Raw genomic sequence first — 27,788 nt, 5'->3', positions numbered from 1 at the left:
AGTGCAATGGTATAATGGTAGTGACACAGATATAGTAATGGGAAACTGCCTGTAAATATACCCCAAGCTTAAAAAAACCTTAGTGAACTAATTCTTTTTTACGGGGGCAGATAACAGTGTAAAATAAAAGAAAGTATTCTTATTTTTTAAATGGGCCCTCCTGTTCCGGACCTCAAAGTTACTGCAGTGCACATCTGTGCTTGAACAGTACATGAGCATGGAGGCCAGTGATTGGCTGAGCAGTTAACGATGAATGCCATGTGACCATTACCATCTGGTGGTGCTTAAGCAAGAAGGGGAGGCACCCTTTAATAATAACCGCTATGGTCTACCTGTAGAGATGAGCGAGCATATTCGCTAAAGCAAACTACTTGAGCGAGTAGTGCCTTATTCGAGTACCTGCCCGCTCGTCTCTAAAGATTCGGCTGCCGGCGCGGGTGACAGGTGAGTTGCGGCGGGGAGCAGGGATAGAGGGAGAGAGAGATCTCCCCTCCGTTCCTCCCCGCTCTGTCCCGCCAGCACCCGAATCTTTAGAGATGAGCGGTCAGGTACTCGAATAAGGCACTACTTGCTCAAGTAGTTTGCCTTAGCGAGTATGCTCGCTTATCTCTATCTACCTGACATGAGGCCTATGACTCCATCAACTAGCCAGACATCGTATTTAGCCAAGGCATACATGCACACCCATGGGACAATTCTGGAATTAAGCTGCCCAGCCCAAACCTTAAATAGATAATCTCAAAAATACATTATCTACTCGACTTACACTGGAAGCATTCCAAGATTTTTTTACTTGACGCTCCACAGAACACAAGAGAGGATCGTTCTATGTACAGTGATAAGTAGAAGCTGCAGAAGACAAGCGTGGCAAACTTTTTACATACATTTTTACAAAAATGATTGCACCTAAAAGGGTTCTGTCATTAAAAAAAAACAATTCTATACTTGCCTACTCCTCAGGCAGTTCTCTTACCAAATCTTCCCCTCACCGATCTTCTCTTGCCTCCTTCAGTCCCCCGGGTCCCCCTACTGCAAGTCGTCCGGATCCTCTTCTTCCTGTGATGTACTGTCCATTCTCGGCATTCTGCTTCCTACAGGTTAGTGTACTAGTGTCACTAGTGATGTAGCGTTCACAGCCTTGCAGGGAGTGCTGAATCCTCGGCAGCCTGCTATAGCATGCAGAAGCGGGGTCTCACCGCTGGTGTTCATATAGTATATTCGCACTCGCACCAAGACACTGTGCATGCGCAGTCACGGCAATAGCACACGCCTGTGCGCTAAAGCAGGCTGCTGAGGATTCGGCATTCCCTGCTAGGCAGTGAACGCTACATCACTAGTGTCACTAGTACACTAACCTGCAGGAAGCAGAATTCCAAGGATGGACGCTACATCACAGAATATAGAAGATCCAGCTGGCTAGTAGTGAGGTGACCGGGGGGACTGAAGGAGCCAGGAGAAGATGTGGTAAGAAGACTGATGGGAGAGGAATAGGTAAGTATAGAATTTTTTTTTTTCCTAATGACCGAACCCCTTTAAGTGGTAACTAATGAAAGTCCTCACCCCACCCAAAGGTGACCATAGCCTTTAAGTCCCGGAAACTCTCTTTTAATAAATTCCCCCTGAATTGATCATAGCAGATGCCACAGATACATTGCAGGTGACGTCCGTGTCAGGGGGGATGCAATCTTAATGAGCAATACTTCTCAATAATAATATCTGAAAGAATTGCAGGGGTTTGTTCACAACTATATAATTCTCTATAAATAGGAATAATTCAGAAAGTGACAGGCAGCAGCGCGTCCAGATAAGTGACAGGTGACTGCGATTCAGAGAATTGTACTATGGAAATTAGACAAAGGGAAGGAAACAGCTTGAAAAGTTGGCAGAAAGCACTATTGATTTGATTATCTGGTGCCCTGTTTACTGTGTAGGTCAATTATTTTAAAAGCTATTTCAGCAGCTTTTGGTTAATTCAGGCTGTAAAATAATTGATATGATATCCTTCACACAACCGTGTTGTTACAGCGTATTCCTCGTGTGGGTTTTGCAAGCGAAAAATGCTGTACCAATCTGCCATAGGCTCCCAAGCTGCCGATCACACACATTGTGCGAAATGCGCACGCAATAAAGATCGCAACACGTTCTATCTTGCCGCGTGTTACACGCACATACATGCCAAGATGGTACATGGCAATCGGTGGTCGCAGCAAGTATGCAATGCATTGCATACTTGCTGCGTGCGGTGCAGCTGTCACATACGAGCGGCATGCAGCAAATTACATTTGTGTGCAGCCAGCTTCAGTATTTTCAATGCGCTGCATTTTCTACCCATATATGTGTTCATGGTCAGACTGGGGTGTCACCATTGAGACCCTACCAGTCCATAGAATGAGGGTCACATTTGCCGCTCTCCTCCGTGCTGCACCCCCTACAGTGAGGGGGAATTTGGAGCAGTGGTTGAGCATGCAGGGTGCCACTCCATTCAATTTTAATGCGGATGCTAGAGATGGACGAGTAGAAACCCTGAAGAGGAGAGATTGACACTGATGTGATGCTTTGATCAGGGTTTTATAACCTATCATGTGGATGGATGATTAAATATGATTCCTGAACAACCACTTTAAATGCAAGCCAGATTCTAAGTTGACTCACTAACTTTAAAGGGAACTTGTCATGGCGTTTATGCTGTCCTCATTGAGGGCCTATAAAGTAGTGCCTGACATGCTGATTCCAGTGGTGTCACATCCGGGGTAATGTTTATTTTTTTTTAAAAACTTACAGCGCGTTTCTGCAGCTTCCACAAAGAGAGGAGTCCAGTTTATTCACGAGGACTTAGTTGCCTCGGTCATCAACGTTAACTGAGAGTCTTCTAACAGTTACACTGCATACTGAGAAAACTACCAATCGGCGTGTATGGACTCTAGTGGGAATATGCAGAAACATACAGAAACGTGCCGTAAGTTCTTAAAAATGTATGCACGTCATCCCGAAAGTCACAGCATGGAATCGGCATGTCTGACACTATTTTCTAGGTGAAGATAATATGAAGTGCATGACAGGTTCCCTTTAAACCAAAATGCAAAATGTATATGAATGTTTGGAATTATGATAAATACATTTAGTGTGAAGTGGAGAATAAAGTTGCCGATTGCTTCAGCTGTGGTGGAAGCTCAGGATTAGAGAAGAACAAGCACGCTCGTTTAAAGGGGTTCTGACATAAAAAAAACAATTTTACTTACCTTGCCTGGCCAGGACCGATCGTCAGGCATGTCCCCTCCATCGGACATCTTCTTCTGTGGCTTCTTGAAGCAGAGCTGGAGCGGCCAAAATGACCGCTTCCTGCTCTGCTTCGTCCGTCAGCCACTTCTGAGGGGAACAGACGGGCACCATGTCACAAGCAGTGCTTAATGTAGGTGGCCTGACCGTCCTGGTTAAACTTAAAGTTCTGCCTGTGCGTAGTGGAGAGGCGGCCCGTCCTGACTCCTGTGAGAGGGCATCTGTCTTCTGTGCCTGCGCGCAATCCCGGAGGGGGGGCGGCCCATCTTGGCTCGTCGAAGGAAGCAGAAAGCCTCCTGGGAGATGACCCCCGCTGCACAACAACAACAGAACAAAAAGGTAAGCATTAGGTTTTTATGCTTTAGCACGCCATAAATCGTGGGTTTCCTGTGTCCATTAGGCAGACCAGGAAACAATGGCTGTTAAGGCATAAAAACCTTATTTTGTGTCAGAACCCCTTTTAAGGCAGATACTCGAGCGAGGATCGCTCTTCCCGAGTAACTGCTTTCTCTCCCCCCGCTGCCCCCCCTTCCCGCATTTATTCGGACAAGTAAGCTACTCGAGAAGAGCAATGCTGGCTCGACTATCTGCCTTAAACGAGCGTGCTCGCTCATCTCTACTCAGGATCCTTCATAGACAACAGGCAGTTAATTTTTCTTTTTCTCCTTTTGTCCCTTTTTACTATCTGCCAGCTATTTCGTAGAATGTATAGCCGTTCATTTTATCTGTATTGAATGTTTTCACACCCTTTAAAGTGTGCAATGAAGAAAGGTCGGGTACGCAAGTTCATCTGTATCGGTCTTTTTACATTTTCCTGTGGCTGTCAGCAGTCAGTTGTGCACTTCAGATGCCATCAGCTAACATTAAACACATCACAATGTAGACTGTTCCCAAGACATCCTCCATAGCTTGTGTTTGAAGAGATGCACTGCAATAAAAGTGGGGGGGAAAAGAACAGAAAAGGAAATTGGTATCCGTTTTATGGTACTAATGGGATTTTGCTGCAGTCCTCCCTGTGTAGGTTGATCGACCATATTTCTACAAAACATATTTTATAGTTTATTTAATTTTGACGAAGGAAATTGTGCGAAGATACTGCCACCTGGTGGTTAAATGAAGGCTCCACGCATATGCAGTAATCGCCTCACTCAGCTGTAGGTACTGCAGCACTTTTGTTATATTGATAAAGCCATGATCCTTTATTGGTCCACATTAAAAGCTGAAATGCAAAACCATGTGTACAGTTGCAAGAGGAAAAAGTAAGTGAACGCTTTGGGAGTACTCGAATTTCTGCATTGATTACTAATACAATGTGTTCTGATAGTTAGATTGTGTTTGTCTACATTTATAACAAAGGCTGCTTTTAGACAGAACAATTATGCAGTGTACAGAAAAAAATAAAAATATCTCGCCAAGCTTAGATGCTTCACCGCCACGCTCCCCGTCCTCCAGTCTTCTGTTTACAAGCACTGCAATGGTCACGTGGGTTCTTCACCCACATGACTGCTGCAGCCAATTGAAGGACCACCAGGGTCATCATTAGGCCTTCTGGCCAGGTGATATCACATTTCAGATGCCGTCATGCTGGACCGCCAAAACAGCGGTGTAGCGACGCAGTGAGTGTTGTTATTTTATATAGTCTTGGGCACAGGGGACCCAAAACTATATAGAATAACTCAGAAAAAGCCTTTCAAGAAGAAAAATTGGAAGCGCTGGTTCAGAGGTGCTTTACCCATAAACTAAAGGCATACAAAGCCTAGTTACTGACAAATCTGTTCTTCTCGAGAAGAATTGCTAGTGGGAACCCTGCCTTGATGCAAACAACTTTCAGAAGATATTTTATAGAGCCGCCGAAGCTGGAAAGGGTTACAAAAGGATTGCCAAAGTACTAGGTGTACATCAGTCTATGGTTAGACAAATTATGTACAAATTGAGAAAATGTGGGACTTTTCTCCCTATTCTCCCATGCGTGATCCTGTTAAGATCACTACAAGAGCACAATGGGCAATCCTGAAAAAAGTGAGGAAGAAGTCAAGGGTAACTGCAACAGACCTACAGATGATGCCACAAACTGAAAAGACCTATTTTCGTGACTCCACTATTAGAAAAACATTGAAGAAAAATGTTGGTCATGGAAATACACCACAAAGAAAGACACTGCTGTCCAAAAAAAAGTGTGCTCCCCCCCGAAAGTACACAATGCTTTTGTGAAATATTCTATGGACAGATGAAGAAAAGTGCAACTTTTTACCACAAATGTATGTTGGAAAAAAAGACCCTACAGACGAACACCAGAACCTCATCCTAACTGTGCAGCATGGTCGAAGGAGCATCATGATTTGGTGGTGCTTTGCTGCCTCGGGGCTTGGACGCCTTGTGATCCTTAAGGAACCAATAAATGCTAAAGTATACCCAAACATTTCACAGCAGAATGTAAGGGCAGCAGTCCATGACCTCAAGCTGGGTGAAGGAGCAAGACAATAACCCAAACCACATAAGTAAATCAATGGAAGAACGCTTGAAAATCTGTGTTTAGGAAGGGCCAAGTCATAGTCCTGACCTTAACCCAATCAAGTTGCTGTGGCATGGCCGGAAGAGAGTTGTGCATCCCAGAAATATTGATGAACTGAAAGATAGTGGTCCAACATTCCTCCTCAACATTCAAATTTTTATTTGACTTGCTGGTAAAGGGAGTCTACAGGTTAGGGTGGTTTCACATCTGTGTCCAGGGTTCCGGTTTCCTGCTCCACTCATGAGAGGTTATGCCGGTTTTGTGATGTCTGTTTTAATTTCGCAAGCTTTTATTTAGTGAAAATCTTCATCCTTTACTTTCAGAGTATCCATCTGTGTCCTGATCATGTAGTGATCACACATCCTGTGACAAACCATGTACCATATATGACCATCACATGACCAAGAAAGATTTTCCTTCTCTGCAAGTCAGCAGAGTTGTTTCATGAAGACAACCTTTTGTCCATAGTCCCGTCATTGCATATGGACACCATAGAAGGGTGGCCCCAAGATCAGAATCCTCCTTCTGTATGAGCAACAACACTGCCTTCTGGTGGACTAAAGCCGTTCTTGCACTAAACAGATGGTCATTCCTCTGACGTTACTACAGTGCCTCAGCTTTACTCAAGCAAAATCAGATGTTTACTTCAGATACCAGGAGCAGTCCGATAAGACAACCCTCTAAGGCCTCTATTGAATTCACAACTAGAGATCTTAACCCCTTAAGGGCCAGGGTGTTTTGGTCCAAAAGGACTAGACACTTTTTAAAGATTTTACTTGTGGTGGTTTTGCAGTCGTATATTTTTTTTTCTTTCTTTCAGCTACCAAAGTTATTTTTGTTGTGGGTTTTTGTTTGTTTTTTGTTTTTTTTTGCGTGATCTATAGGGCTATTTTTTAATTTCTTCTTCCACAGAATTTTTTTTTTGTTTTATTAGTGGTAAAAAGCTTTTCATTTTTATTTAAATTGGAATGTTTACGCAAAAATAAGGTACGGGAATGGTTTTTTTTTATTTTGATATATAATTTGTATAGTCTCTGGTTACAAGACGTCTATGGCGATGATTTTGGTTGGCGTCGGCGGTGGGTTATATATATTCTATAATTTTTTTTTAATTATTATTTATATTTGTATCATTTTTATTTATTTATTTTTGTAACATCTGTGTCCCCCATTACGTTATATAAGGCCTCTTAGGAACATTCACATTGTCTTTTTTGCTTTCATTTTTCATGTCACACTTTCAAACTGTAACAGGGGCATCCATAGGACACTAACAGATCTGAACTGGGTCTGCTAAGACTTTGCAGCTCTGCCATGGCCTTTATCTCCCGGCAGTCATGTGATCGCCAGGTCGATTAGCAGAACACCTGCTTTCTCTATTCACTATGTAGCCTACTTTGTTCTCCTCCAGGTCTTTGGCTGTAAATAACAGCAAAGGACTAGACCTGCTCCTGCTTGATTGCAGAAGCAGGAACTTGTAATCTCGTGCTGTTTTTCTGTTTGTTTTTTTTACTCCCGGACGGGATTAAAGCCCAGGACCAAGCGCCATAAATTTACAATGCTTGGTCCTTTAATACGTTTGTTTTTTTTTTTTTAAGTCTGAAAACCCAATTTTATCCACATTGTCATTTTGTTAATGGAAAAATTAGGCTGCTGTGTTGGATTCTTTCTGTCATCATTGTGTGCAGTCTGTAAAGATCTGAACTGGATCTGCTAAGACACTGCAGCTCTGTCATGCCAGTGGGCACCTGGCAGTCATGTGATCGCTGGATCGAATAGCCGGAGTGGCACTTCCGCTTTCTCTATTCACTATCAGCGTTTACTGAGCGCCACGTAGCCTGCAAGAGAGAAAGCTGAAGCAGTTAAAAACCGCTTCTGTCTCTTCCCCTGGGTCCTCGGCTGTCACTGACATCCAAGGACCTGACTTGCTCCTGCTACATTGCAGGAGCTTTAATCCTACGCCCTATTTTTACTATCAGACAGGATTAAAGCCCAGGATCAAGTGCCATAAATGTACAGTGCTTAGTCCTTAATGGGTTAGAAATAACAAAGAATTGATACTCAAAGTTAATTGTATGACTGTATTGTTAAAGGAATACTTTATTTGCTGGAATTTGAAAACGTCCTTTCACACACAAACACTGTGACCGTTAGCCATTAAACTATCAGTGCTTTTGGGGGGAGGGAAGTGTGTGTTTGTGGGAGAAAAGGGGAGTCCTCAGAGGAAGCTCGCAAGAACATGGAAACTCCATGTAAGTGTTGGCCTTGGTCGAATTCAAACTCTTAAACTCAGTGCTGCAAGATAAGTGTTGCCGCTGTGTACTTACAATGAAATGCGCCATAGGCCGGTTTCACATCTGTGTTTGAACCTCCGGCCCGAGGTTCCATCGTGGATCCGGCTCAAAATACCGAAAGAAAAAGCCAGAAAGTGGGCGGACCCCATTATAGTCAATGTTGTCTGGCCGGTGCTGTACATTTTCGCCCAGAGACGGAAATGTTCAGCTGTGGGGATTCCCCTCCCCCCTCCTGCTCCTTGAATGGAGCAGGAAAGGGGAATCCCTGCTGCAGATGTGAAACCACTCTTACATGGAGTGCTTTTAGTTCCATTACCTGTCAGGGTGGATGATGATGGACTGATATATTTCATGATATGTTTAATTTTTAACCTAGAAAACCAGTAAATGGTCTATAGTGTCTTTCCTCGTCAACTTCTACAATGAAGCAATCTCGCCTGTGTCCAACTTTTCCAATTCTGGTTGCATCCTCCTATAGAAGGTGCAAAAAGATGAGGAAAACCTTTTTGCCTTGCCTTTCTATCTAGTAAAGAATATTGCAGCCCTAATATTATGATTTCATCTTCTATGTCCTTCTATAGTGTTATGTAATATAAATGACTTATATCATTGTAGCTGAAAAGAGTGTCCACCATGACTGCCAGAGAAGGAAGGAGTAAACAACTCAGTGTCTTGGTGGTGGCTGGAAATGGCAACGGAGCTGCTGGTAAGTTTTTTTTAATGCATCTTCTGGGGGTTATTTAACCTGGGGGAGAAAAATAAAAAATAAAAAAGATATGTGAAAGGAGTTTTCCCAGTCATAGGGGATATTGCAGTGTAATTCAGCATTAGAATAATTTACCCTTTATGGCACACATGTCAAACACCCGCGGGCCGAATCCATGCCACCACCTTATTTTATGTGGCCTGCTGGCTGTGCAGCAATCCACTTACCCAGCATGCGGCAGAACTCCAGCATCGTTGGTGCAGAGTCTGTGACTGCCGCCCCCCCCAAGTGTCTCTGTGCACCGTCCTGCATGGAGCGTAGATTCCAAAGGGACAGGTCAGCAGTCATAGGCTCACAAGCAACTGACGCCACTCTGGAGCTGCAGGCTGGGCGACTGGAATGCCTGTAGGGATGCTGTTGACCAGTGGCCAATATAGGGGTTCGCTATTACTACTTGGACTATTGTGGGGGTCATTTATTACTACTGGACCCATCATGGGGGATATTCTTACTACTGGGGCTACTATTACTTCTGGGGTCACTATGAACGGTCACTATTACTACTGGGGCTACTAATGTGGACCCTATTACTACTGGGGTCGCTATTACTTCTTGGATCGCTGTGAAGGGTCACTATCACTACTGGGGCTACTAATTGGGGGGGACCCTATTACTATTGGGGTTACTATTACTACTGCGGCCACTGTGGGAGCACTATCACTACAGGGGCCATTATGGAGGACCCTAGTACTTATTGTGTCACTGTGGGGTACCCTATTACTACTAGGGTCACTATGGGGAGGCACTATTACTATACAGTCTTACAATTACAATTGGCCCTTTGAAGGCACCCATAAGGCTGATATGGCTGTGTGACACTCCTGCTTGATGGTTAATAGGTGCTTCATTGCTGATAGATTCCCTCTATTGAGTCCTATTGGTGCACCTAGTGTTCATACTGTATAGTTATATGCACATCCATGTACTGAGCTAAGTGCATGTCGGCACGCGTGCTCACCTCCACATTTCTTTGTATAATACTACACCAAGCCTCAAATGGCTGATAACAGCGAAAAATAAATTGTGTTTAATTGCACAGTGAAAAAATAAGAAGCTTCTTTTTCTTTTGTCTCTTTGCCAGGATTTGCTCTTGGGAAATCCAAAGACAGATTAACAGCAATCAGAAAAGTAAGCCCTTCCGACTATAATGTGACAAGAATCCGCGCTGCAGTGCATTTATGGCGAGGTCCTTTGTTTTCCCTAACCACTTAACGCTCCAGGACTTACGAACCCTGCAGTAACTGTAAGGAGGGGGATCAGGAGCTGATCTCCCGCTCCGTACAATGCGGGTGCCGGCTGTTTCTTACAGCTGACACCCGCCAGCAACAGCCACAATCAGCGTTCACGCTGTTCAGGGATGTTAACTTTTTAAATGTCGCCATACATTCTGATAGCAGGATTTACATGCCCTGATCAGAGTTTTGGAATCTCAAATGGCCCTCTTCAATGAAATTGCGAGGTGCTGTTCGGTTGCTATGGCAGCCAGGGGCCTTCCGGAAGTCCCTGGGGCTGCCATTGCAGATTGCTTATCAAGCTGTGGGGTGGCTTGATAGGCAATCTGTCAGATCGCAGTGTAATGTAATAGTATGGTATTACATTATACAGCAGGAGCAATCAAACCATCGCAAGTTCAAGTCCCCTTTGGGGGTGTAAAAAAAACTTTTTAAATTAGTTTTAAAAAATGTAAAGGTTCACAAAAGTTAAAAAAAACCTTTTCCCATATTTATAATAAAAGAATTAAAATAAAAAAACTGGTATCACTGCATCCATCAAAGTTCGTTTTATCATGCCCAAACAGTGTGTCGTCAGAAAAAAAAATACAGTGTCCAAGAAAATGTCGACAGAAACGGAAAAAAATTATGGCAGTAGAAAATAATTGTATTTTTATTTTTTAAGAGTAGTACAGCCACAACAATTTTTTTTATAAGTTTGGTATAGTTGTAATCATACTGACCCACAGAATAAAGTTTTTTTTTTGTCTTTTTTTTTTTTTTTGTGCAGTGGACTGTAGAAACAAGGCCACCCTCTCCCCCCCCCCCAAGATGACAGAATTGCATCGTTTGTTTGTTTTTTCCCTTTTCACTCCACTCAGTACATTATGTGATACATTAAATAGTACAATTAAAAAGTACAACTCATCTCGCAGAAAATAAGTCGTTCGACAGCTACGCCGATGAATAAATAAGAGTTATGATTTTTTTGAAAAAAAAAAAAAAGACCTTAAATGGGTTGTCCCGCGGCAGCAAGTGGGGTTATACACTTCTGTATGGCCATATTAATGCACTTTGTAATGTACATCGTGCATTAAATATGAGCCATACAGAAGTTATTCACTTACCTCCTCCGGTGCTGGCGTCCCCGTCTCCATGGCGCTGACTAAAGCTGCCTTCTCTTTCCATTAGACGCGCTTGCGCTGTCCGGTCTTCTGCTCTGTTGAATGGGGACGCTCCGGCGTGCTCCGGCGTGCTCACTGCACCCCCCCCCCCCTCCCCCGGACTTCTGACAGCCGGGTCTCGTGACATTACACTAGCACACATCACTGCAGCCCCCCCCCCCCCCCCCCGGACTTCTGACAGCCGGGTCTCCTGACACCACTTGCACACATCCATCCATCCTTCCCCCCCCCCCCCCCCCCACGAGAGCCCGCCCCTCCACTCATTCTTACCTTGGAGATGAAGAGCCAGCAGCCACGCCTCCCCTGCAGGCAGAACTGAGCTTCCCAGCGGCTGAAGCTCTTCTGCACATGCGCAGAGCTGTGCTGGAGAAGCGCGTCCCCGTCGTCCCGACCAGAAGAGGACAAGAGACTTGTCGGAACCAATGGCAACCGAGGAGCAACACGGGGGGGGGGGGGTGAATAACTTCTGTTTGCCTAATTTACAATGCACAATGTATATTACAAAGTGCATTGTATTGGGCAAACAGAAGTAATGAGACCTAATGTTTATGGCCGGACAACCTCTTTAAAGCCTAACTTTTCAAGGAGTTTTTCCAAGTCCAGTTTTTTAAAACTTTGCTGGCCATGACCAAAACTAAGAGCCTGTACTCGCCGATCCCCAGAGTGATAATTCTATGATAATATACTGGTTCAGGTCAGGAACAATGAATTACTTTTGATTGAAGCAATCGTGTCCATAGAGAATAGCTGCGTACAAAGTGTGTGAGAACTCTGCTGGACGCTGCATCTTCGTGTAGGAATTTCTATGTGGTTGGAAATGCTCCATTCATTTTCATCCTTTTGTGTCTGTTCAGGCAAAGAACAAAGCCATCCAGAATATACTTTATATTGAGCGTTACAACGACCACACAGGTAAGCTCAGTTGTGACCCTAAATTTACCAATATCTGCAGAATTCATTAAATGTGATCGCCTACTAACGACATGGGTATCCTGTGCCTTAGGGGCCATTTACACGGGACGATTATCAAATGAATGATAATGCCCGATAATCGTTATGTCTAAATGCAAAGCCATCGTTTACTATTGACTTGTCGCTCACTTTCAACTAGCATAAAATCGTCACTGGTTCGCTAAATGCTCGCTGCGTGTAAAAGCTCCCCACTCAACACTTCATATAGAATGAGAAGCCAGCGATAGAAGCCGTAATCTGCCTGTCTAAAGGCCCTGTGAGAGCGCTGCTCTTGCGGATCGTTTAGCCAACAGTCGTCCCATGTTTGAATGAGCCGGTGATGTCACCGCTATCTCATTCGTTGTCGTGCAGGCAGTTTATATAGGTGAATGCATCATTGGCTCGTTCAAGCGAGCATCGCTTAGTATCGTTCAGTCTTTCACATTCGCTGTATAAGGGACTGAGAACATCTGAACGAACGCGGCTTAACTGAATGATAAGTGAACGAGCCAACGATGGTTTTTATGTCCAGATAAGAAGAGCAATGAACAAAAATTAACGATTAGCGTTCGTCGTCCAGCCGTTGGCTTGTATTTAGACCGAACAATGGGACCTTGAAAAGCCTCGCCCGTTGTTTTCAATGGGACCTTAAAAGACACTGCATGGCACTCATATGCTGTGCGATAAGCATGCGAGTTCGATGCGTTTCATTGGAAAGCGAGTGTAATCCTTTGACACGCGTGAAAGACGCGCTGGAGGATCGCAACTTCATCGAAGTGATGGGAGGCATTTTTTTCACAGAAAAACGCTCACATCCGCACTATATCAGGGACGAGTTTCACCATAGATTGTCTCAGGTTTCTAGAGCCATGCTGACAGCTGTGCATCTCATAGTTGCTGGAGGGTCCATAGAGTGAACTTGATGGTCCCATAGATGCTCAGTTGGGTTCGAGCCTGGGGACTTGGGGGACCAGAGAAGTACTTGGAAGTCTTGGTCATGCTTTTTCAACCACTGTGGGACATTTCTAGCCATGTGACATGTTGCATTGTCTTGCTGGAAGATCCCACCTGCCCCATGGAAGACAAACAGCATGTATGGGTGTACGTGATCTGCAAGAATGGATGCATAACCAAATCGGTTCAGAGTGCCTTCCACATGGATGAGCGACCCAGAGAATGCCACAAAAAAAATCCCAAGACCAGAACGCTGGCACCACCAGCTTGTGTTCTTCCAGCAGTGGTTGTAGAGTGTTTGTTCTCTGATGTTTTTCACTTGATATGACAACATCCAAAGCCAATAATCATCCCTTTGTGCAACTCTGATAAAGCACCCCTTTACCTAGGACCACATTGAGTTATACGTGAGCAAATGGCCTATCCTATACCTTTTATACCCACCAAGCCAGCCCACCATTCGTCACTTCCTACATCAAAAGTAGGAGGTGGCCATAATAATGTGACTGGACCGTGTATTTCCGCTGCACACATCATTATTTACTACGCTGTTTCATTACTTCAGGGAGTTCTATCACAACTACCGAAAGCCACCTTGGGATAGAACCTCCGAATGGAGAACTGCACCATTCACTTGCATCAGTAAAACGGACACCACTTCAGTGTCTATCTTACAGGGGGAAAGTTTGTTTCTGTTTATATTTGGAGTATAGAATAGCGTAGTCAACTATTGTGTTCTGTACTCCAAATATAACGGAAATGCACTGATCCTTGTAACCCTTGCTACCTGTTTTTAGTGATGGAAGTGAATGGTTGCGTTTGGGGGTTCCGTCACAGCGCTGTTTTCGGCAGCTGCGATGGAACTCTCTGACATAATCGTACAACGTAGTAAATAATGCTGTGTGAACGCTCCCTTACTACCAGGTTTCCCTACAGGTTACAGCTGATTACTGAGTGCCTCAACAGGTGGACACTTTGTCATCAGCTTATTGTCAGGGGACCTTTTAAGAGATGGTCAAAAATGGAAGACCCTTCGAACCTTTAGGAGTTTAGCTTTAACCTGTTAGTATAGTTTTTTATAGACCATGTATGATGATGGTAATACACAACTGTTATTTTCTTATCTTTCTTTAGTATTTCATGATATGTCAACAACTTATAAAAAAACTACAATTAAAGTAAAGAAACAGAACTATGGTAAGTGGAACACTCACTATCCAGTCAGCAAGATTATGTATTTTATGTACATAAGAGCAAATGAATTAACCCCTCCCTCCCTCTATACGTCACAGAGGTGCATGGTGAGTATGAAGCGGACCTTGACCGTCGCGTCTGCTCCATACCCAGCAAGATCCTGTTGGGTGAAACCACTAACATCCGCCACATATAGCTGCTATCAGAGCTACCTCCAGTTGCAGCTAGTTGACAGCTTGCATGCCTCTGTCAATGCAGATTGCAGCATGTAAACCATTGGCCGGAGGAGGCTGCTCTCCAGCATCCCATCATCCCCACCCCTATGTGTTGGTAAGGTGTTGCTGTTTGCCATGGCAGCCATGGACCTAGTGAAGGCTCCCACGAAAAAAAAAAAAATCACAGAAAGCAGCCATATACATACTGATACAAGAGGGCAGGAAAAAACACCACATCCCAAACATGCAGACAGCCAGACTGCTAAATGGAGGAACAATCACATAGGTGCAAGGAACTGATGAGCCGCTACTCGCATACCTTCCTTATATTGAGAGGGGCGGCTGCTTAGTATTACTCATGCACAAAAACAAAGGCATATACAGGTTGTCAGACTACACGGCACATGTAGTGCTCCATGCAGGCTCACAGCCTACTAATATAGAGCCTTGTGTGGTGCAGAGTGCTAAAACAGCAGAAATGCAGTCCTAAGCTCTCCCTCACGACCTGAAGGTTGCAAGTTCAATCCCCACGTGGTTCAGGTAGCCGTCTCAAGGTTGACTCAGTCTTCCATCCTTCCGAGGTCGGTAAAATGAATACCCAGCTTGGTAGGGGTAATAAATAAATTGCCTGAAAGCGCTGCGGAATAAGTTAGCACTATACAAATAACAAGATTTTTTTATTTATTTTTTATTAATATTTCAATCCAGCAGGTGAACTACACTGGTCCCCCCGGGCTCCCACAGTGTTCAGATTTACACTATATGTTACTGATGAATACCAATAAATACAAGGTATTGGTTCATATTTTGGCCAAAATACACAAGCTCACTACCCACGTTAAGGATCCTCATTTACTTCTGAGTCTATATGCTAAAAAAACATCAAAATCACAGAAAAGGGAGATATAAACAGACAAAAAAGAATTGCAGAAAGTGGCTATATACTTACTGATACAGGAGGGGAGGCAATGACACCACATATCCCTCAATATGCAGACAGCTAGACAGCCATATGGAGGAGCAATCACACCGGTGAAGGTACTGATGGACAGCCACTCACATACCTTCCTTGTATTGTACTCTTCTGTAACATAATGTAAAATCATAAGCCAGGTATCGCTGTAATTGTTCTGACCTGTAGAATAATATTAACCCATCATTTGTACCACTGCATGAATGCTGTAAAAGTAAACTGCACTAGAAAACTGGTGCATTTCCAGTAGTAGATCTGCCCCTATGTTGTTATAAGTTTACTAAAGTTAGTGTGCCGCTACTCCATTTAAGTCCTGTGTGGGCGAGGGAGCTCCGACTTCATGCAGCCGTCACCAGTGAAAGCTAACTGCATATGGACTTATATAGTATTGTATAAATCTGTATGCATTGAGTTCTCCAAGTAGCAACTTACAGTAGCCCTTATAGCAGTGCGACAACAAGCAGGGGACGCAGTTTTGTCTCAGGCCCTCTCCCACTCCGCTATGACCCCTACAACAAACTTGGCTCATTCATGTCAGTGAATGATGTTAGCCTTAACATCCTTTTACACACGATCCAGCGAGAATCTGAACAATTATCATTACATGTAAACAGGCTATCATTCACTTCTGAACAAGTGCCTGCTTACTGCGAATGGATGCGAGTGGGCAAGAATGTTCCGTGGCCCCACTCCGCCTCCATTCACTACCGTGCCTTCATTAAGTCAACGATTCTTGTTCCTGTGCAGACGCGCAGGAGCAATTATCACTGGGGCGACCTGTGTGACATCTGTCACCCAACAGGTTGCCCCGTGTAAAAGCACCCTTACTGGGTTCCAGAACTGGATCTGGCAACAAGATGCCCGTGGACCTTGCAATGACGGGCTCGGCTGGTAACTGTGAAGCATTCCATATGTAAAGTCTTATTCCTTTTGCTTCTGGTTGCATTGCAAAACTTTGAGCCAGCGCAGGAATAGCAGGAAGATTGCACATTGGATGGATCGCACTGGTCTGTAAAACAATTCTGGGGAAATCCTATTACAAGCAGCCATGCTTTACCGCACTAATGTATTTCTTTTTCTTTCAAACTATAATTGAAAAAACAAACTATAAGTACCACCAGCCATTTTTTACGGCCTGAAGAATATATTGATTTTCCTGCTGCAGCGGGAGGGGGTTGGGGGGGGGGAAATACTCTCCAGACACATTTTCATCTGAATGATCTTTAAAAGGCTATTCATCACAGTTTAATTTACTAGATAGCCAAAATGTTTAATTTTACTTGCTGGCCTCCTAGTTTCCTTCTCGCTGTCTGTAAACTGTTCCAGTAGGTTTTTTTTGGTGCGCTACTGGGAACACTGCGTTCTTGCAAATTAAACTATAATTTAATGCTGCCATTCCTTCTGTAGACATAAAATCGCTAGGATTATTTGGACTGCCAGGTTGAAGAAACGATTTCCCTCTGCTCTCCTTCACTCGGTGCTGACCACTGTACCCTATTACAGCTCCGGTGACAGAGTATTAAGTGCCGTACAAGGCGAGCCAACGGCTTTGGATATCTGTTGTCGGCCTTTCTTACTTGTAATAGCATTAGAGAAGTAAACAATGAGAATATAAATCCCACATCACAGAAGCGGCGACCCGGAAAATGTACGTGAAAAAAATGAATAGAGAATTCTGCAAAATTTCACAAAACTTTTTTGTTTTAAAATACAATATTAGTGAATTATTAAACCAGAGTTAACAATCAAAATACTAATGACCACCTATCTGTGAGTGACTGTGGGAGTTACATGTGGTGATGTCACCTTCATGTGATCAGTCACTGGACCTCTGAGCTCCACCCCCCTGATCACATGATGGTGACATCATAACAGGTCCTTCATCCCTGAATGAGGATTTCATGTGATCCGTTAACGGGGCTCTACACAGCTGCTGTCCGGCTCTGCTGGTTGAGGACTCATGTCCACTGGCAAAATCGAATTGTGGATTCCACTGCGGAATCCGCATTCAATTTTGCCCATAGGGATCCATTAGCCATCCGCAGGCAATTAAATTGTAAATTGCACCCGCGGATGGCATTTTAATGGATTTGCGTTTTCCCCCGCACGTGAGAGAAAACGCAGCATGCTCCATTTTCTGCCGGTCTCCCGCAGGCTTCCATAGAAGCCGTCCAGATCCCTAGCACACTCACAGCTGAATTTCTGCTCTCCGGCGCGGCTGCTGTCCGGTTCTGCTGGTTTAGCCCCTGTGATGACGTCAGGGTTTTTGCCACCAAAAATGTTATCGCTGGGGATCATAAGAACAGGATCCCCCTAGTGAATGAAATAGCGGTGGGCATGGAACTTTGTTTTTCTACGATAAGTTGTACAGCAATATGGCTTTATCTCCACAGTACGGTAATGGCTCATTCACACAGGATTGTAACGCAAAATGCGCTCCAACAAACAAAAGTGTGCAATAATCGTTACATCTCGCTGCGTCTAAACCTTTCCCGCTCAGCGCTTCACATGGAAAGTGGAGAGGTGAGTGATTCTCAGCGATGATCTGCCTGTCTAAACCTTCTGTACGACCAACTAGTGGTGACATCACCCGCTCATGCGCTAGTTTAGACAGTCGTGCCGTGTAAATAGGGCATATCTCAAAACAAACTTGTTGCGTATCTTCAATGCGCTCCAGAAAAGAGCGTCCAAGTGGGACTTGCCATGTCTGCATAACATTTAGCAGCGCCTGAGAAGCTATGGACTAAGCTACTCCCTTAGCTAATCTTGTCAGCTTAGCTGTCTGCCTTCAGAAGTAAAGGCAAAAGGTTTTTAGCTACTTATTTTGGGAAAGCAAAATTGGCAACACAGAATGTTCCAACTGGTTTCAACTAAACAGATGAGAAATTTAGATTTTTCAGCATAGCTCAAAGGGCTGTCGGGGGAAGCCCCACCCCATAGCTGTAGTTTCGTACTTGTCTGCATAGCTGCACCTCCATTAGTCACATGAGTTTTACGTTTCTTACTTTAGGATGATGGAATTGAAGCAAAGGTATTGCCCAAGAATATTGAAGGAATAGCACGTATCCTATATTCTCCTAGGCAGGAAAAATAGGCGCTGCTCACTGATTTAGTACTCTGTACCACCTGCTCAGGTGTGTTTTCCGCTATGGCAGATTGGTGCAGTATTATTAGGACTACACAAACCCTCCACATCTTGCATGACTTTCAGCCAGAAGAGGCTTCCTTCAAAGCCAATTCTGGTTCTGAGGGCTCTCTTTGCCAGAAAGGGGGTAGTACCTTTTTGAAGTGGGGAGGGGTGGATCCAGGAGGGCTTACCCTCTATTTTGACTGCTTTAGATTTTTGACTGCATTTCCTGTAAAGGCCCTCCCATCTTTTGTTTGGTGCCTTTTGATCGCCACCCAATCACCAGCACACAATGCAATATTGTAAATCTGCTTATGATGCAGCTACACAATATGGTTGATCAAAAGTCCATGAGTTTTGTAACCTTTGACATGAAAGCAGCTCTTTTGGAAAATGCTTCTGGGGTGTTTACAGATTTTTCCCATTAAAATTTAAGCATGTCAGATATGATTGACAGTGAGTAGTTGCGGTTAAGAGACATTGTATTAAAGAGGAGCTGTCATGTCCTCATATCAGCAGGGTCGGTTGCATAGCTTTCCAGCCGCGGCTCTGCTGCGTCCAACAATGCCTCTCTTTACCCTTTACTCACTTCCTTTCCCCAGTAAAGGCTCTTGTTAGTCTCAGTTCCCAGGGCTATGAATGTGTCAAGTGGGCGGTGCTCACTGTTAATGGGATTTGAAACTTGATTGACAATGGGGACCGACCATGTGACAAATTCACACTGAAACTAAGAAGAGCCTATTCAAGGCAACGGGAAGGAGTAACGGGAAAAGAGACATTGTTGAAGTCAGCGTTTGTAAAGCTATGCAGCTAGCCCTGCCTATAAGAGGACACGATAGGTTCTCTTTAAATCAGTCGTCCCTCCTTTTGAGATGCGTGCAATATTTGCGACATAGCAACCAGGTAAGAAGACAAAGGCACAGATACAACAGGGCATCCACCAGCATGCCTAACTATGGGAATACCCTAATGAGCCATTATTCGGACAATAGTTGAACCTTGTAAAACCACCCTAAGGCTCATGTCCATGGGTGGGTCAGATTCTGCATGCGGGAGCCCACAGCGGAATCTGACCTTGCCCACGGCCGAGGACACTGCTTACCTGTCTGGGTCTTCATTGCGGATGTTTGCAAAAACGCCAGCCGCTGCTCATACGCAGTAGAGTTTGTTTTTTTTCTACACTTCTGCTTTCCCACGGAATCCGCGGCCCATTCACAATTCCATTGCAGACAGGCTGCGGATCGAATGGCTTCCATTGACTTTAATGGAAGCCGTCCGTGCGGGAACTGCAGCAAAATGGAGCATGCTGCGATTAACAAAAATTGTGCTATTTTATCGTGGGCGGCAGCAATGCGATGCGAGATTATTCTCCAAAAAAGCATCGCTGACGTTCATAAATCCCGGTGAATAAAGATGCGATTTTTCTCTCCGCAAAATCGCGATCGCCTGTGTGAAATTAGCCTAAAAACCACAAACAGTTATAAGTCCCCTCGAAAAAAACGCTTTAACCCACAGCGACAAAAAAAAAAGAATGATGAAGTTCAGAACAATGGAAAAATAATTGTCTATAAATTGCCAAAGTTGTCGTCTTGTAAAATACAAATAAACAGAAAGTTACATTCCCATCCAACAATCTTATTTTTTTCCTTTAACCCATTAATTTCCTTGCACTCTTGTTAGTGTGGACATATAATTTAGATATCTTCACAGTGCCTGCAAGAAAAAACAAAAACCTATTATTTCACATCATTAGGTAAAGGATTCTCAATTCTTTTTCCAATTCTACTAAAAAATAACAAGCCATGTTTAGTTGGTCGTCTTCAGGCTTCTTCAAGACCGTGGCTGCCTGCCCGCAGTATCTGTTTGTGTAGACGTACTCTGGTGTTATTTCCGTTTACAATACTTGCACATGACAACACCCACCCTCCCGCCCCTTGTTGGGTATGTGTGATCAGGCTGCCGAGGAGAGCGCACACAAGGCGATATCCTTACTCGGGACATGGCAATATAGTGAGAAAGGCTATGTTTAATTGTGAGGAGAAGCCTAAGTTGGGGGAGAATGACCACTTCTTCTAGAAGCCTTTCTATTTCTTCCCTCGGTAGGGATTTAACTACTTTTCTCCTGACATTTAGAGAAGAGATGAAGCACCTAATACCGTGCATGGTTTGTAAAAAAAGAAAAATAAAATAAAAAATATATATAAATTTTATTTATTTATTTTTATATTATGTGTGTTAATTTTTTTTTTTGTTTTTTTAATTTATATATCTTTTTTTGTTCAGGTTACGGTCTCCATTGTCATAGAGCAATTATCACCATCTGCAAGTTACTTGGTATCAAAGACCTTTATGCCAAAGTGAGAGGATCCGTCAATCTACTTAACCTCACAAGGGCGTTCTTCCTGGGTTTGATGCAGCAGGTATATCATTGATTTTACAGTAACATTTTGCAAACAATCACTGCATGTGTGATAACTATTAGGGCCCTTTTACAGGCTTTGGCACCCAACAGCCGTCCCAGGGATAATCTCTCCTATGCTTTCCCACAGGAGCGAGCATCACTCGCTGAATGCACGAGGGGCGGGCTGGGGATCGTTACGACCCAACGGCCCCCATGCACAGTAAACAGGCAGTCGTTCACAGATGAATGACTGCCTGTTTACAAAGCCGATTGTCATTTCATTTTTATGCCTACAGAAGCAGAACAACAAACAAATTATGGTTTGTCATTCAGTCGCTGCCGGCATTTACACTCAACAATTATCATTCCGTTTAAAGGGCCCTTACAACGATCAGTCAAATTCACTAAATGCAGCCGAACAATATTTGTTATTGAACACGTTTACACAGTCTTGAGATAAGAATGTGATAGTAATTGTACCAAATGACAAACTCTCCTCCACCCCATGTCAGTCAATGTGGCAATTTATTAAATTTTTTTTTTTGAAGATGCTAAATACAGCGTTACTATAAAAGAAATGGACACTTTCAACATCACATACCCGGTTTCCCTGAAATTAGGACCTACCCAGATTTTTCGAGGAGGCTTGAAATATAAGCCCTAACCCGAATATAAGCCCTAGCTGCATTACATTAAAAAAAAACTTAGCTAGCAGGCTCGGTCTAGGTCCTCCTGACCGGAGCTCCACTGTGCATCCTGCAGTCCTCGTTCACCCACAGAAGATCACTTCCGGGTTACGGAATTCATAAATCCTACCTCCAGGAAACGATGGCTCTGATGGCTGAGCAGCGCTCAAGAACCAATCAATGCAGTGCTTGATAAACCAATACGTTGGCTGTGATTGGTTCATCACGCGCGGCATTGATTGGCTAAGCAGCAGTCGAAGAACCAATAACAGCCATCGCATCGTGGAAACGGGATTTGGGATCAGCCAATCAATGCCATGGCTCAGCGTGTTGGAGCTCCAGAGAGCAGCGCGAGGGAACTAGACGGAGCCTGCTAGGTAAGTATAATAAGACATCCCTAAAAAAAAAAAATAAGACCTAATGCCTCTTTTGGGGCAAAAATAAATATAAGTCAGGGTCTTATTTTCGGTGGAAACACGGTAGAAGTAAAACCATTAAACAGGTAGACATGCAGTTAACATAGTAGCATAGCGATGGGATGAAAGTTTTTGCGACTGCAGTTTTTCATGTCATCAGTAATACTTTGATTTCTATAAAAGTCTTTAATTCTTTTATAGTAACTCTATACATTTAATGAGTTTTCTAGAATTTACAAATTATGTTTAAACGTCCTTAAATGCAAACACAAGCCCATTTCCACGCTACCACCACCCTTGGATTCCTGCCTTTCCTTCTCTTCCGTCTGCTGTAACAACGTGCCATCTGTGGAGATATGTTTTGAGATTATGCTGCCCATTGCAATCCTAATCCCACTACCATTCTCAGTGGAAATTGGCCACATCAGTGATGCAACATGTACTCACGATGGCTGATGTTGCATCACTACTATTTGAACAATGGACAATAAAGGAAACTGTCGGCACGGGAATAAGCAAGAATCAGTAAGATCAGTATCATTTTAGGCCAAAAAATGTTTGAAAACCTAGAAAACTGTGGACTTTGCAAACTTTTTTTGCACTAGTAGAACTCCGTCAGACTACTGTTTTTTTAATGTATGTTAAATGTGTTTGCGATTCACATCTATTAGAACCAATGCTTTTCAATGAAAGCGGTCACGTGCGTTTTTTTACATGTGACTAGAATTCCCACCTGTAAAAAATAGGGCAGCGATTCGCCAAACACGCACCTAAAATCCGCACATAAATTTCGGTGCCATCCCTATCCTCTGCTGCGGCTGTGACAGCTGCAGCAGGGGATTCCTTTGATGTGAAACCCCTAGATGCTGTCACATCCAGGGGTTTCACCTTGTGGTCAATGCCGACCCCATTGAGAACATACAGAGAAGATCGCGATCCTCTGCCACAGCTGTGGCAGGGGAATTCTTCATCCCTGCGGGGAGTCTCCTTGTCACTGAACACTGTAACAATGCTGTCACAGTGTTCAGTGACAAGGGGACTCCCCACGGAGATGAAGAAATCCTCTGCCACTACATATTTCCTGCAGGAGGAAAATATGTAACGTGCTACAGTACAAGCAAAGTGGATGAGGTTTAAAGAAACCTCATCCATACACTGAGGTCAATTTATGATAGGGATTTTTTTTCCAGTCATGCAGATTTTAAATCCGCAGCAAGTCATTTTGAGGACTGTAAAATCTGGCGAATTCACTGAAGAATCTCTATCAAATCCACACGTAATTTGTGCTGGCTTGTTGCGGATTCTCTTCAGGAAATGCGTCGTACGTGGACATACCCTTTAACGAAATGTAAAAGTTCCGCGCTCGAGGAATTGTCTTTGTAGAGTCACAATCCTGCCGTGGTGTATCGCCTTTGGACATGGCATGTCAAACGATTGCAAGCAGATCAATGTTGTTTCCTAACTGTTTGCTTTATAAAACAGGAGACGCATCAAGACCTAGCCAACAAGAAAAGCTTGCATGTGGTGGAGTTCAGAGAAGAACTTGGCCCTTACCCACTTATTGTGGCTTCGCCTCAAGGAACACTCTCTACAATCCCAGAACCAGTAGGAGAGATCCCCAATACAAAACTAGACTGGGATGACGTAAAAGTAACCCAAGGGTTGAAACGTTCCATCTGGGCCGATGTGAAGAGGAATGTATGGTGAAAGTTAAACATAAAATGGAATAGTCCTTCCAAAAAGAAGACTGTGCCTCGATCAGGTTGTCTTCATTTGTTTACAGCCTGATGTAATGTCCATGACACTGGTGAAGAATACAAAGACTGAGACTTTACTCTTGAAATGGATGCTCAACGTAATGCGAATCTTCCTCTTTTGTCATCATGTGTTTTTTTGTTTTGTTTTTTTTTATCCTAATCTTTGTCTTGTTGAATTTCTTAATCTATCTTTATGGAAGTGGAAGAAGCTCCATTCCTCTGATACACAGTTCCATATCTTCTGCATAAACGTAGATTTAAAGAGTAATCCAGGAAGCGGCCACCGGGGTTGGAGTAGAAGTGCTGCTCCGAACCCTGTATAGTGTCCGGCACTCGTAATTGCAAGCATAGCTGTCATTGAAATCAATAGGGCCCCAGCTTGCAATTACAAGTGCAGCTCCCATTAGTTTCAGTGATTTGCTCCGCTTGCAATTACCAGCGTTGGCCACTTTACAGGGGGCAGAGCAGAACTACTGCTTCGACCCAGGTGTATCACGGCTGGCGCTTCCTGGATAAACCCTTTTTAACTGATAAAATTCTGTCTGCCTGTCACTACCACTAGGTGGAGTGCAGAAGCTTACTGGTTTATAATTGAGTTCAGTGTATAACGGTGCACCCTCTAGTGGTGGCTGTAGGTAGCCAGACTGTCAGTCTATGCAAGGGATCTGAAGAGTTTTCTGAAAACTAAGCTCTGAACCCATGAAAGATATATTAAGAAATTAATCCAGAATTTGGAAATTCACCTTATGTTTTGTAGTATGGCATTCTTGGAGATGTAAAACAAATACCAAACTGTTATCCAATGTGCATTCAAAGATGTAAAAGCCCTAGATACACGATGCACACCTCATCTGTGCAGCAGAGACCAATAATATAAATAAACATTTTTTTTCCATACGTTTTTAGTATTCTTATGAGTTGTGCCTCGAGCGAAAGACTTGTTCTTCTGAATGTGAAGTTAGTTTAATGTAAACGAATGTCTAAAAGTGAATCTATAATATACTGTATATACATCTTAGACTGATAAGACAACTCTGCCCTCATGTGGATGCATAATGTAACTACACACTATGCCTTACACTCATTCATCATCACCATAGCATCTACAGGGTGGCCATGGAAAAGTACCCCGGCACCACACTCTTATGAAAGCTGTCTTTAAGAATCATGCACCTGTAGATATAGGTGCAGTTGCGGTCCTGGGACGGGCTTTCTTCTAGTACAGCATACTAGTATAAGAATAATAGTTTTGCCATTTTTCAATCTCTTAAGGACCAGCTACTTCTCATGTTTCCTTTTTTTTTTTCATCTCTGCCTTCCAAGAGCCATAACTTTTATTTTTTCCTTCAACATAGCCTTATCAGGTCTTGTTTTTGTGGAATGAGTTGCATTTTTTATGCTGCCATCTGAAGTACCATGTAACAAACTGAACAACTTTTAAGAACTTTGAATTTGAACACCATTGCATTTTTTTCATTTCACCTCACTTAAAACGATCCATTGATTTTAACGATGATTGTTTCATGTAAAAGCATCATAAACTATGGAGGGATATTGAAGTGTAAACCCGCACATTTGAAGGAGGCCTTAGCAGCCGCTTGATCTATTGGCCTTGTTCTACTTGTGGACCTCATTATTTCTCAGTTGCTGTGATTAAACACATTATCCCCATCGATATTACTGAACAGACTGGTAACTTATTTCCAGAACACCCTATAATGGGCACACAGTACACCCCCTGGCAAAATACCACCCTATAGCCTAATTCATATTGTTAAAAACATAATTTTATTATGTTGCCTTCCAAATTAAATCCAAAAATTGCGCTTGAGTTGTCAACACCCGACTGCACCCCTCCCGGAAAGGAAGGAAAAGTTGTAAATTAAAAACCCCATCTTTTACATTACAGACTACTGATGAACAGTTGTGGCTTCTAAATTGCTTCTACTGCAGTTTCAATATCGGAATGAATATTGTTGCATTATAAAAGTTAATGAGTCTGGAAAAAATGTTTCCACAGCCATAAATTAAAGTTTCTGGATGCAATGTGCTGACTGCGTCGTGCAGATGAAAAATTATTACTTATTGGCTATCATGACATCTGCTTTGCAGTACTAGGAGCACAACTCAGAGGGAAGCACTGAGCATGGCCCGTAACGATGATTAATAGCGGCTCTCCTCGATTTAGCTGGAAAGCATTTTCATTAAATCAGCAAGTCTGTATAATTGTATTTATATACAGTAGCTCTACTATTTATGGAGGAGCAAGGTTCCAGGAGAAAATATCCATCAAATATCCATTGTCTGTCTGCTAATGTTTGCTTTATTTTCGATGTTCGGTCGCTTTTGACATCTAAATAGATGGAGGGTGACTCGTTAGGTTGTACAATGTCTGGCAAATGAAATATGATATACATCGGGAGGACTTAACGTCGGACGCCCCCCCACCCCCACCCCCCAATGTATGCCACAGTATAGCCAAACGTGACCATTGTATGACCTTTTGGCTTTCATGTTTAAGGAAAAAAAGTGCACCGTATGGTATACATTTTTTTGCCGGATGCTTCTGTGGGGGATAAAAGCCAAGATCAAAGGAATGGACTCACCTGGTGCAGGCGGCGTGACTTCCTCGTAGGCCGTCACACCCGTGGTCCATGATGGCGTGTAGTAAACACTTTGTCACCAAGACATCCCAGTAGAAGAGCGCAATGGAAAGGGCTCAAGTTTTCTGCAAGGCTCGATCATAAAGCAGAAACTAAATCCTGTGCTTAAAGTGTTAAAATCAGTGCTAATCCGCATTAGCAAACTTTGAGGTACTCGGTGGTGGTGGTGGGGAGGAAGGGGGGAGGGTAGGTTCCAGAAATCATCAAAGGAACCTCTTTCCCCTTGGTGTCCTGAAATACAAAAGTAATAAAGCTGTCAACATGAGGCTCTATCCAAGGTATAAACTGCATCCAGTGGGGTCCCTCTGACAGGCTTTTGGCAGCTTCGATAATGAATAGCCCTTTTTGTGGACACCGGGCCCCGATCTCTGTCCAGTTCTGCTGCCTGTGCACTATGAAGTAGACAGAAGTACAGTCAGTAAAGGAAGAGCGCAGCTCTGAGCTTTAGGCTCTCGTCCTACAAGCTGCTCCTAGCCCCTCTCCTTGCACCATAAACTATTCACTCAGCAGGTTTCTTCCCTCCTCCGCGTGCCGTTGGTAACGACATATCTGCACTCCTCTATGCTGTGTAGAACAGAGCAGCACACTGCACTATTTCTTACATCGAATAAAAGAAATCTCAATATATACCAGCCTGAATAATAATACTCTTCTTTACCCCATTTTTCAGACTATAAGCTGCACCCAGATTTTAGACAATAGAAACTAGGGAAAATTATTACTAATACTATTAATAATACATACTGCATAAAACTTCACTGGTGGTCTGGGGAAGTGAAGTGGTCACTAACTTGAGTAGTCTAGGATAGTGCCAGTATTCCTAAATACTTGCCTCACAGTGTGTCCAAGTTGTGATGTTTTGTTTTTTTTCTTTAAACCCTTTCCCCACCCAAATATTATGTACATCCTGGGTGGAAAAGTACAAAAGTACATTATATGAATGTCGCAGGCTCTGGAATGGGCATTCACTGACAGCTGGCCTTCCGCTGCAACAGTGTGGATCGGTGAGAACTCCAATCCCTGCTGTTAAACTCCTTTCTTACTGCAATCAATGTTGAATCGCGAAGAGGTTAAATCACAGCTCTTACTTACACAGCGCTGACTACGGGGGATGACAGAGCCGAGCATAGAGGACAGTGGGGAATGACAGCGGACAGAATTCACGCAGCCTGCCGCACCGCCGCCAGAAACACAGACCCTGGCTGGGA

The 27,788-nt window shown here is 43.5% G+C and overlaps 1 protein-coding gene across 2 annotated transcripts in view; it reads left to right on the top strand.

Moving 5' to 3' along the window:
- Positions 1–24,814, top strand: part of MRPS5 (mitochondrial ribosomal protein S5) — an 87,619-nt gene extending 62,805 nt beyond the window's left edge. For both annotated transcript variants that reach the window (XM_066595818.1, XM_066595819.1), the window contains exons 6-11: positions 8,698–8,788; positions 9,930–9,976; positions 12,098–12,155; positions 14,283–14,345; positions 20,941–21,077; positions 23,643–24,814. In XM_066595818.1, coding sequence (XP_066451915.1) covers positions 8,698–8,788; positions 9,930–9,976; positions 12,098–12,155; positions 14,283–14,345; positions 20,941–21,077; positions 23,643–23,867 — 621 coding nt within the window. In that variant the 3' untranslated portion in view covers positions 23,868–24,814. The remainder of the gene's footprint in view (positions 1–8,697; positions 8,789–9,929; positions 9,977–12,097; positions 12,156–14,282; positions 14,346–20,940; positions 21,078–23,642) is intronic.
- Positions 24,815–27,788: the final 2,974 nt, after the last annotated feature.

This window comes from Eleutherodactylus coqui, chromosome 3 (assembly GCF_035609145.1).
Source record: "Eleutherodactylus coqui strain aEleCoq1 chromosome 3, aEleCoq1.hap1, whole genome shotgun sequence".
Classification (NCBI taxonomy): Eukaryota; Metazoa; Chordata; class Amphibia; order Anura; family Eleutherodactylidae; genus Eleutherodactylus; species Eleutherodactylus coqui.
Note: the sequence above shows the minus strand (reverse complement) of the source record. Positions and strands in the feature narration are given on the sequence as shown.